Raw genomic sequence first — 11,673 nt, forward strand, 5'->3', positions numbered from 1 at the left:
TTTTAAAAATTACTTTATTTATTTATGGGATATGAGTTATGCATTATTAAAATAAATATTTGATTAATTGTGGACCCATGCTATTACACCTTGTGGAGTGTAACCCATTGTGAGTGAAAGTGTAATAAAAGAGGAGAAAGTGGAATGCTGACGTGGCATGTGGATTACACTCCACAAAGTGTAATAGCATTGTGGATGCTCTAATGATGAATAGTTCAGCAGCCATGAACACCTGTCCTGCAGCGGCTGACCACGAATTACCCAGTACTGCAAAATATCCATCTCCGGTCTTATCCAAACGGATTTTGTTCTTTAAATCATGAAGAAACCAAAGGAGCTTATATCACAACGGGTCACATACGCGCTCTTTGTCCTGGCGATCATATGGATATGGTTTACCAAATCCCGACTCGTGAGGTTTTTGTTTTTTTTTTATTTTGTGCTGTCGTATTTAATGGAGTGCACCGAAGACGTTACTGATTTGACACCATATCAATAGCCCCATTTGATATGAATATGAATATGACAAGAATTAATATAAATATGAATATGACTAGGATTTGATAGGATATGAACATGGCTAGAATTAATTGTCAATAATTTATCCAGGGTTCCATAGCATATTAAGGATATTTTCTTGTAAGCGATGCTTAGAGTGCCCTTATCAACACACCTAATTTATCATGTGAATAAATCGTCGCAATTGTTGTATTTTTCATATTTATATACTTTCTCAAATTAGCCACACACTTTTTTTTTTTCAAGAGTAGAACTAATATCTGAATTCTGTCGGATGTCCATTGAATGATAGTTAATCAAACCATTATATATTAATTGGTTATTTCAACTTACTCTAACATAAAAGTTTATAACTTTAACGTGTTATCTTATTACTTTTTTTTTTTAATCACAAAAAAGAAGTGAAGTTTTCACTTTCACTTGATTAGCTTCGCTAGTAGTGTACCGAGTCTTACCAACTTGAGCTTGTGGAAGCAGAAATTTGGCAGTCGTTGATCAAATTTCCAATGTCAGAATCGTCTCCAACTAAGTCGTAAGCAATTGTTTAGTTGTTGCTGCATCCCCCTTTCCAAGTTTCAACACAAATGCTTGGTGCTGAAATCCATCCGGAAGGGAAATGCCAAACATTTAAATCTGGTCTTTCCAAACATTTTAGACCTCGTCGTGGTCCGCAATAGCCACACCCCAGTCCACCTGCCCTCTGCAGGTTCATAAAAAAATTTTAACTCATCCACTTTGGGAGGATTCCATTTCCAGCCAGTTATTAACCAATCTACCCTCCCACCGTTTCTCACGCCCTTCCAATGTCCAGGTCCCAACTATTAAATCTTGAATCTAATAACAACGAAAAAAGATTCCTTCCCTTAATCACCCGGCCAACCCAACCAACAGTTCGCCGGTCACATTTAGCAATAGACAAAACATGTGTTAATCGGAGTATTTGACAAAGTCAAGTCTATCACAAACCTCCAAACTGTCTCAAAAGATTTTTTATTTATTATTTGGACTTGAAAACAATAATATTTTAAACAAATGTTTAGCATCTACAGCTACTTTTTCTACGCTTGTTTTGAATTCTCACAACATTCCAGCTCTGCGTTGAGTATTCAAAATGATGCGCTCAAACTAGGCCTTATTTGATTCAGTCTTTTATTTAGACCCTGGAGACGTCGTCGGTCCTCCGCTATTCACTGCCGCCCATCCTCCTCTTGGCTTCCCGATGAGGATGGTCCTCCGTCGCAGGACAAATTTCAGAATCCAATCCAACCACCCTCTATCTCACCTTAGACTTTATTATTAAACAATTTACTATCAAAAAAAAAAAAAGAAACTATGGACTTGGCAAAATTAATAAAAAAAATTTTACATTTTGTCGTGAACAAATTCAGGCAGTGTTGTATACTGGAATTGACTTGGCTAGCATAAGACCGACCGACCGACCGACGTGTTTTCAAGTGCTACAATAATAATACGTAAACGTTCAAAGTAAACAGACGGATAAGCTAATGCATCAACTTTCTTCTCGTTTTCCTTTTTTTTTTTTTTATTATTTGTATGTATCATTCGGCTAATAATAATAATAGCGTTCACATGCTGTCAGATCAGAGTATAAAGGACCACGCTTATAATAATAATAATAATGAGAAACTTTCAGGGGCGGGCGTTGACGGATGAATTTCTGCGGAGCTTCCTTCCATGATCGTGCATCAGAATTTACTACTTTCTTCTCCATTTTTTAAAACTTTTTTTCTTCTTCTTTCTGTTTTTGTTGGGTGAATGCTTGACTTGCTCTGCTTTTCCTTCCCGTCGACGCAAACAAAAGTGATTAGCAAGCAGGCTGCAAAAAAATCAAAATAGCTGTTGCTTCCTCGTTGATTATATCTAACGAAGAAGGGATGATATTATTATTATATTTAAAAGAAAGTTGAACTCCCCCCTCTCTTCCTTTCCTTGCCTTTCCTTTTCCGCCGGTGGTCTGGTTTGAACACTTTACAAAAGCATCTCTCTTCAATTTGACTAAATTTTTGTCACAAGTTTCATCTTCATGCGATTATTTTTTCCCTAATAAAAACTCATCATCATCGTGCGGTGCGGGTTGATAAACAGGTCAGAAATCCAACCTTCTAGTAGCCGAAGACGTCAATGGTCGGGCATCTTTGATAAAAAGTATCATGATATGATATCATCTTGTTTGATTTTTGGATTGGTGGGTTGGATTGGATTGTTTTTCTCAGATTTTTTTTTATGTATGCAAAGAAAGAAATAAATGATCAGTCTAAGTAGCTAAAGGAAACTTTCGTAAGTAACAAAATTTCAATGTTCAAACTTCCAACCACTACTTTCATATTGCAGTAAACAACTAAAAATTCCACCAAGATAATGTTAAAGAATACCCTATAAGATACAATTATTTGGCATCTCCGATCCAAATAGAAGTCGAAGTCAATTCCCACCGCTTACGGGAGTCGCTACTGGCAAACAAAAGCCTGGCATCATGGACAAACGTTTCAAACACGGGAACAGGAGAATCCTCCCAAGATTCGCTTGATCTGGACTTCTACACTCCAGACAGAATTACTGAAGTCAAGAGTGGAGGGAGGGGAACGGAGGGGGGGAAGAAGGCAAGTCAACAGGGCACGTAGGAGAGAATTCATTTAGACAAGCATCGGACCTGCTTAACTCGACCCCGTTAATCCAATCAATCAAGGATTATAAAAATGCAACAATTACGCACTACTAATTTCATCAAATGGCCCTTTTTTATAAGGGAGGCACCTCTGATGGATATTTTTAGTTCATTTTGTCTGTGCAAATATAGCAGTGAAAGTCGGGAAGTATTTCCCCTTCTCACACTCTTCTACCAATTTTTGTGTGTTCAACGGCATAAGGGATGCCACAAGTCAGGAAGCTTAAGCAAAGCGCTGCTTCACCAGCTAAAAGGTACAGAGAACAGAGTGATTAAACGTCAGTATTTGCGAAAACCATGCAATTGAGATCATTAGCGAGCAATCCTTGGAAGCAAGACAAGGTCAAAAGATGAAAGTGTTGTACATCTCAAGAATGAGCTAATGGTCTCCCTAATGCATTTTCATTAGATTGAAAACTGAGTTTACAAGAAGACTGACAAACACAACACCTCAAGTCCCATTAGCACCATTCTGGTAACTTAGCTCTGTTTGGAAATATATGAAACCAATCCCAGTCAATTTGCATCATCATCATCTTTCTCATTTCCAGCAGTTGCATTGACACCTCAACTGACATGGAACCCAACCTCTCATATACTTTAGAACCAAATGGAAGAAGCTTAGACTGCCTTGTAAGAGTTTCACTTATCTTCTCATAGTTCCACCTTTGCTGAACGTAGACTATAACTGCTAGAACAGCGGCCGTGACTGGTATTGCAATGTCCCCGAACTTGGAGAAGAAATCAAATCGGGGGTTGACAAACTCGTATTCCTCGGAGAAATAGGGGTTTGGAATGGGAGACCTCACAAAATCGTATGCATGGGGAAGAAGTCTTACTGCTGTTATCCCAATGTAGTAAAACTTTCTCAGTGGTTTACAACGTAACTGCCAAATATAGTTGCCAATTACTTGGGGGAGGAGGAAAAAGTCTTGAATAAGACCCATATACTCCTGCAGTTCAGTTTCCCATTCACGTAGTGTTTGGGATTTGCCAGATGAATCTATAAACTTCTCAGTCTGAAGAGGTCTGTGGCTTGTAGTGAGAGAATGGACAAACAGAACAAGGGCATAACCGATGACATGTATGGTCAAGGTGGTTAGCAAGACCCTCCTGTCATTTGGTACACGATGTGGTTCAAGAGGAGCCCTTGTCAACAATCTGATTCTCGATCTCCACACTTTTTGACAGAGCCTCAGAATAAATGAAAAGGCTACAAGCACAAGAAGCTTCACCGTGTAATCAATTACGCGTATTGCCTGGCTCTTCTCAAGGTCATAAGCTGGGTTCTCATAAGATTCTGAAGCCATCTTTTCAAATATGGCCTCTGCACCCGTAATTAGTGGAAGGCTGTAACCAACAGCTTGGATGCCTAGCATGACAAGAGACATGTAAGGAACAGAATCCACATTGTCCCTGATGTAAAATATCTGGCTTACTATGCAAGCGATTGCAAAGGAAAGTGTTAGGATGCGAAGGCTCCCTTCAACACCTCTACGAGAAAGGATGTCTTCCCTTTGCCCCCGATACACAATAGGAAAAGTTTGGAGCTTGATTGGTCTAAAATAGAGAGGATCATCATCATTCCTTTTGCTGGATATGGAAATCCTAGCAGTTGGACTAACTAACCAACGGGCGGTAGTTGGTGGATATGATACCATAACTTCAATTAGACAATCCAATCCAGCTTCAAGATCCATGCTTTGATACAGAATGTTCCATGAAGCTCGAACATCTCTGCATCCAATTAAATACATCTTTCCAGCATGTTGATTGTATAGCCCCTCCACAAAAAGTACTGAGAAATTGTCAAAAGATTTTCCACTTAGAGCAATTTGAGCAGAAACATTTAGGAGGAGCTGCTTCTCTGTGTATTCAGCTTTATCCTGATAGGGGTTCTCCTGTTCAGTGTTTGAAACATTTGGTGACCAGTAACGCCCCAACAAAGGACCAAGAGAAACAATTTCCATTTGGAAATCTGTTCTTGTGAGAAAGGAGCTGGAATATGAATCTGGAACTGCAGGTATATGAAGAGTGAGGTCTTCAGAAAGAAGAGAGAGACTGACAAGGAATGATTCTGTGGCTTCTAACTTGGGATACTCCAGTAAAGATTTCTTAACCATATTACCAAAGTTGAAGGGTTCACTTTTCTCTAAGACCGCACCAGCTGCATTAATTTTTGTGTATTTATAGTATGGACGAGCAGCTGTGAACTGATCCCACAACTCTGCAGGGCGCACCAGCTTCTCAAATGATAGAGGAAAGTAAGATCCAGCTCCTCCATCAACACTAGAGAAAGTGCCCGCTATGATGCTCCTTTGTTTTATGGAAAATGAGATAGGAATATATAAGCATACTCGAGAACGACAGGCAGTGCGTTCACTATCAAGCAATCCAAGGCAGCCAACCATGCAAAGTTGTCCGCTGGAAGATTTCCAAATTCCCTCAGCAGATAGTGTCATATTATTAAGACCAGTTCTTTCTGCTGCAATGAACTTCTTATCAAATGGAGGAACTGCTCTGAACACTGAAGATATCCTTCTGAAGTCAGGATTGTCAGCCACTTCCTGACATCGGAAATCCTGAATGACAAGCTTAACGTCTTTGAAGCTCCCATCTGTCTCCTTTATCTGCTTATCTGCTTTGAAGGGTCCCAACTTGCTGCAAAACTCATCCGTTCCATTGCATCTCCAGTTCGGCACAATAGTTAAAGCTTCTTGTTTGGTATACTTCTCAAGAATGTTACAAAAATCAAGCCCTCTATACACATCAAAATCACCATTCACCAGAGTATCTTTATATGGGTATGGATCACATGCCCTTGACACGATCTTTTCAGAACCAAACTCGTAGTTTGCAGAAGCAGCCAACCAAGAAGACATGCTAATTTCATTAAAAAATTTTGGATTTGATTTCAAATTTAAGCTCTTCATGCTTCCCCGTATTCTTCTGTTTACCAAAGTGAATGTCCTCGGATAACGAAGCACAAGCAGAATTTGATCATCTTGCACGAGTGGGGGCTGATTAGCATAACCAGATTCCTCAACCCATGGCCATGGCTCAGCAGATTCAGGCTGACGAGATGGTAACACTGTATGCCCCAACAAACACATAACTCTTTCGGCCCCATTCTTCTCTGATTCAGTATAAACTCCTTGGAATGAAATAGAAAGCTGAGAATGACCAGGCCACATATCAAAATGAGGACTTCCCTCATAGGGCGGTTCCATAAATAATCCATCCGATGTTATCCCCATTAGCAATGCACCGCTGACACCAATCCATTTCTTAGATCGATGAACTTTATTAACATCAGTAACCCAAAAAGAAACCAACTTCGAGGGAGATCCATGACTCAGTGAGCCATTTATTGCAAGATCTCTATCATCAAAGGGCATAATGGGAGCACCATTTGACTCCTGCCACCAATCTCCATTCAAAAAGGAGAGCTCTTCTCTTAAACTAAAAACTATATCATCAGCAGGTCTTAAATTAGAAGCAGAAGATAAAACCAAGGAGCATTCTTTCTTCACCTCATCCATCCTATCATATCTGTAAGTCATTGAATTTCCACTCCTGCTCCTACCACCAAACTCTCCATCAACAAGGTATGCTTTTCCAAAACCAAAGCACAACAAAACTAGCAACCCTGTTAAAATCCAACCATCAACTCCAAAACACTTCATCTTTACGCTAAAATTACGATACCCCTCAAAGCACTCCTTTACAACTTCTAATCTGAAAGAATCCCGCTAACCAAATATTAATTTTCTACACCACAACAAATACCTCCTTTTGATCTCCCATACGAATAAAATATAAGTCTGCAGTTACTGATGCAAAAGCAAAGGGAAGTACATGGTAGTACCAGAAATGATCAAGAAAAACAAAAACAAAATTAGGAGCACGAGAATGACATTATCAGAGGACTAGTGTCTGAATGCTGAATGATTTTTGCATTTGCAACTAATTGATGCAGTTACCTGTGAAGTGGGTTGTCCTTCGATTCTTCATCAACGGACTTCTTTGAGGTGAATCCTTGGATCTTTGGATTGAAGAAAAGTGGAGTTGAGAAATCGGGAAGCGATTTGGTGAAGGAAAGTGTGAACTTGAAGCAAAGAAGAGGAGTGATTGTGACACTGAGAAGTCAACCTATTTCTCTACGCAGTTTTAGTAAAATCAGAGTAGTAGCATCGATTAATGCAACATGAATTTGCATAATCTCAGTCTCATTGAATATTTTACATATGTATTTAATGTTTTGCTACATTAAAATTTTTGTAAGATTAGTGGCATAAATAGTTTGTGATCGATGTGGAGCTTATTATATGGCACAAAAAAATAATTTTTTTTTGTCAATTTTTATGCTTTTTTCTTTCTCATCTCACTATTTATTTTCCGTTTTCTTTTTTTTGGTTTTTTAATTTTGTGTGTCTGAAAAAAAAAAAAAAAATATTTTTTTTTTTTTTTTTTTTCTTTTAAGCTAAGACGTTGTGCTACTTTTGACCATTTATATGGATGTTTGTTACAACAACTACAAATATGTACTTGTTATTTAGGAGTCCCTTTTACTTTTAGTGCAAAATTCGAAGAAGAAATTACTTTTAGTGCTTTTTAGGAGTCATATATTTTGAGTGGAGATTTAGTGCTACTTTGCGAGGCTAAAGTGTATATAGTCTCTTGATTGAGGGTGACGAACTGAACCTCCCCCAGTCTGGGCCAGGGAGGCAAAGTATATGATTAGCCCAGAAAGAAACCGACGCTGTTTAGTTTAAAATATGTCAAACCTAATAATTCTGCATTGCTTTCGCATCAAACCTAATATATTTTGTTTAATTTAAAATATATCAACAGGTAGCAATCTGACTCTGCCGCATATGATTCGATCACACGTTTTGAGGACGAAATCTAACCAATAGTCTGCAATGCCCTCGTCAAGTGCAGAAAAAAAAAAAAAGGAAGACCGAAGACTTTTCACAATCAACTTGATGAATTGAGCTGGCAATTGGCGTGAACCACTTTTAATAAATTCCAAAACCCGTAAAATTCACACATCCACACGTTAGTATTCTGGAAGCTCTGACGGGCACTACGACTTGGATTTTTTTTTTTCTCTTTTTTTTTTGGAATTTTTATGCAGGGAGCCTGGACCGCTGGACGAGATATGTCGAAATAATAATTCCAAATCCTGTTGCCCACACGTTATATTTGTTACTTCAAATTTTTCATTCTGACAGGATATAAATTGCTCTAAATTCCTGTGCTCGTAAGGGTGGGTGGATAAATAATTAAAAGCACAGCACGCCTAGATCTGTTGGACAAAATATTTATATATATATATATATTCAATTATTAATTTGTGGGCTAGCTTCTTAACATATTTATTAATTCATGACCTATCTTATGGTAGTAGTACTATCCTAAATTTTATTAGGAGTATTATTTTTTTTTTAAATTTTCATTTTCAAGCAAAATATATTGGGCTTCAAGTTCCTGATATTTAGGAAATGATGTCAAACGATTAAAGATTTTAACCAGGAATACTAGTCTATCTTTTCTTTTCTGCCCTCAGGATGCATGCCCAACTTTTTTGTGGAATTTCTTTTTCCAAACGTTTGGATTCAAGTAACAGGACGTAGACAGTTTTTCTCGGTCGTGCACGCGGACTTTACTTGCCCATTTTGGTGGAGAAAAAATGAAGAAATATCATCATCGTCATGTTAGTAAGTAGTAATTTGATGAGGTTTCTGGACCTTTTGGCTTTGTGCTAAGGGGGGAGTGAGGAGCGGCCATGATGGATGGATAGGCTGCATTTGCCTCGCAAATTCCTCCTCTTTTGAACTCAAGACTTTCTCTTCAACACGCAGGACTTGACCAGTCTACCACCACCCAAGTGCTCGTGAAAGTCAACAGTCTCCTGGGCTCTCGGTACCACCAAGACGTGAGAGATCAAAAGTTTAATTTTTATTTTTAACTTTATCACTTTAATTGTGTCTGGCACTTAACTGTGACTTTCTTCTTCGACGAGATTTCAATTAGATTAAAATAAATTATATAAATTATATTAACTTTGATTCCTTCTATTTTAAATTAGATTAAAATAAATTATATAAATATTATCGTTATGATAAAAAAAAAAAAAAAATTGCTCGCGAAAGTTTTGGCTGGGAGCTCTCTCGGTCTTTCTTTCAGTCGATTGAGCAAACTTCAAAATATCTCTCCTTCTTGTCATGTCATTCCAAAACGGTCCTAATAAGGGCAGCTCCAATAGGGGTGTAATGGGGAGCCATTACACCGCTCCATGACACGGCTCCCCATTGGAGCCGTGTCATGGAGATTACACGCATCACATGTATGATGCGTGTAATCCATTGAATGTGGGCCCTTTGTGCCTTTTTATTTGATTTAACTTATGTAATATTATGTTATGGAGTTCAACTAATTACATTCCGAATTATTAATTAAGTATGGATTATTATGATATCTTCGCATTTGAAGTATCAAATATTTGTTTAATTTTCTACGTAATTATTTTTAAAAAAATAACAATATATTATTTTTGAAACATAGAAAAAGATATATTATTCAAACTTAAAAATTAATAATATCATTTTTAGAAAATAAAAAAATTCAAAATGTACAAAATTTAACGAAAGTTAGTACTTTATTTTTTAAAAATAACAAAATTAGTTTTAAAAATTACTTTATTTATTTATGGGATATGAGTTATGCATTATTAAAATAAATATTTGATTAATTGTGGACCCATGCTATTACACCTTGTGGAGTGTAACCCATTGTGAGTGAAAGTGTAATAAAAGAGGAGAAAGTGGAATGCTGACGTGGCATGTGGATTACACTCCACAAAGTGTAATAGCATTGTGGATGCTCTAATGATGAATAGTTCAGCAGCCATGAACACCTGTCCTGCAGCGGCTGACCACGAATTACCCAGTACTGCAAAATATCCATCTCCGGTCTTATCCAAACGGATTTTGTTCTTTAAATCATGAAGAAACCAAAGGAGCTTATATCACAACGGGTCACATACGCGCTCTTTGTCCTGGCGATCATATGGATATGGTTTACCAAATCCCGACTCGTGAGGTTTTTGTTTTTTTTTTATTTTGTGCTGTCGTATTTAATGGAGTGCACCGAAGACGTTACTGATTTGACACCATATCAATAGCCCCATTTGATATGAATATGAATATGACAAGAATTAATATAAATATGAATATGACTAGGATTTGATAGGATATGAACATGGCTAGAATTAATTGTCAATAATTTATCCAGGGTTCCATAGCATATTAAGGATATTTTCTTGTAAGCGATGCTTAGAGTGCCCTTATCAACACACCTAATTTATCATGTGAATAAATCGTCGCAATTGTTGTATTTTTCATATTTATATACTTTCTCAAATTAGCCACACACTTTTTTTTTTTCAAGAGTAGAACTAATATCTGAATTCTGTCGGATGTCCATTGAATGATAGTTAATCAAACCATTATATATTAATTGGTTATTTCAACTTACTCTAACATAAAAGTTTATAACTTTAACGTGTTATCTTATTACTTTTTTTTTTTAATCACAAAAAAGAAGTGAAGTTTTCACTTTCACTTGATTAGCTTCGCTAGTAGTGTACCGAGTCTTACCAACTTGAGCTTGTGGAAGCAGAAATTTGGCAGTCGTTGATCAAATTTCCAATGTCAGAATCGTCTCCAACTAAGTCGTAAGCAATTGTTTAGTTGTTGCTGCATCCCCCTTTCCAAGTTTCAACACAAATGCTTGGTGCTGAAATCCATCCGGAAGGGAAATGCCAAACATTTAATCTGGTCTTTCCAAACATTTTAGACCTCGTCGTGGTCCGCAATAGCCACACCCCAGTCCACCTGCCCTCTGCAGGTTCATAAAAAAATTTTAACTCATCCACTTTGGGAGGATTCCATTTCCAGCCAGTTATTAACCAATCTACCCTCCCACCGTTTCTCACGCCCTTCCAATGTCCAGGTCCCAACTATTAAATCTTGAATCTAATAACAACGAAAAAAGATTCCTTCCCTTAATCACCCGGCCAACCCAACCAACAGTTCGCCGGTCACATTTAGCAATAGACAAAACATGTGTTAATCGGAGTATTTGACAAAGTCAAGTCTATCACAAACCTCCAAACTGTCTCAAAAGATTTTTTATTTATTATTTGGACTTGAAAACAATAATATTTTAAACAAATGTTTAGCATCTACAGCTACTTTTTCTACGCTTGTTTTGAATTCTCACAACATTCCAGCTCTGCGTTGAGTATTCAAAATGATGCGCTCAAACTAGGCCTTATTTGATTCAGTCTTTTATTTAGACCCTGGAGACGTCGTCGGTCCTCCGCTATTCACTGCCGCCCATCCTCCTCTTGGCTTCCCGATGAGGATGGTCCTCCGTCGCAGGACAAATTTCAGAATCCA

General features: G+C 37.6%; 1 protein-coding gene across 1 annotated transcript; it reads right to left on the reverse strand.

Annotated features, from left to right (window-relative positions):
* Positions 1 to 3,666: 3,666 nt before the first annotated feature.
* Positions 3,667 to 7,363, reverse strand: LOC113767893. Its single transcript, XM_027312097.1, has 2 exons — positions 7,189 to 7,363; positions 3,667 to 6,854 (listed from the first exon to the last, which is right to left on the reverse strand). Exons 1-2 carry the CDS (start codon positions 7,217 to 7,219, stop codon positions 3,667 to 3,669), a joined length of 3,219 nt encoding a protein of 1,072 aa, XP_027167898.1. The 5' UTR covers positions 7,220 to 7,363.
* Between the last annotated feature and the right edge of the window lie 4,310 nt (positions 7,364 to 11,673).

Source organism: Coffea eugenioides, chromosome 4 (genome assembly GCF_003713205.1).
Source record: "Coffea eugenioides isolate CCC68of chromosome 4, Ceug_1.0, whole genome shotgun sequence".
Classification (NCBI taxonomy): Eukaryota; Viridiplantae; Streptophyta; class Magnoliopsida; order Gentianales; family Rubiaceae; genus Coffea; species Coffea eugenioides.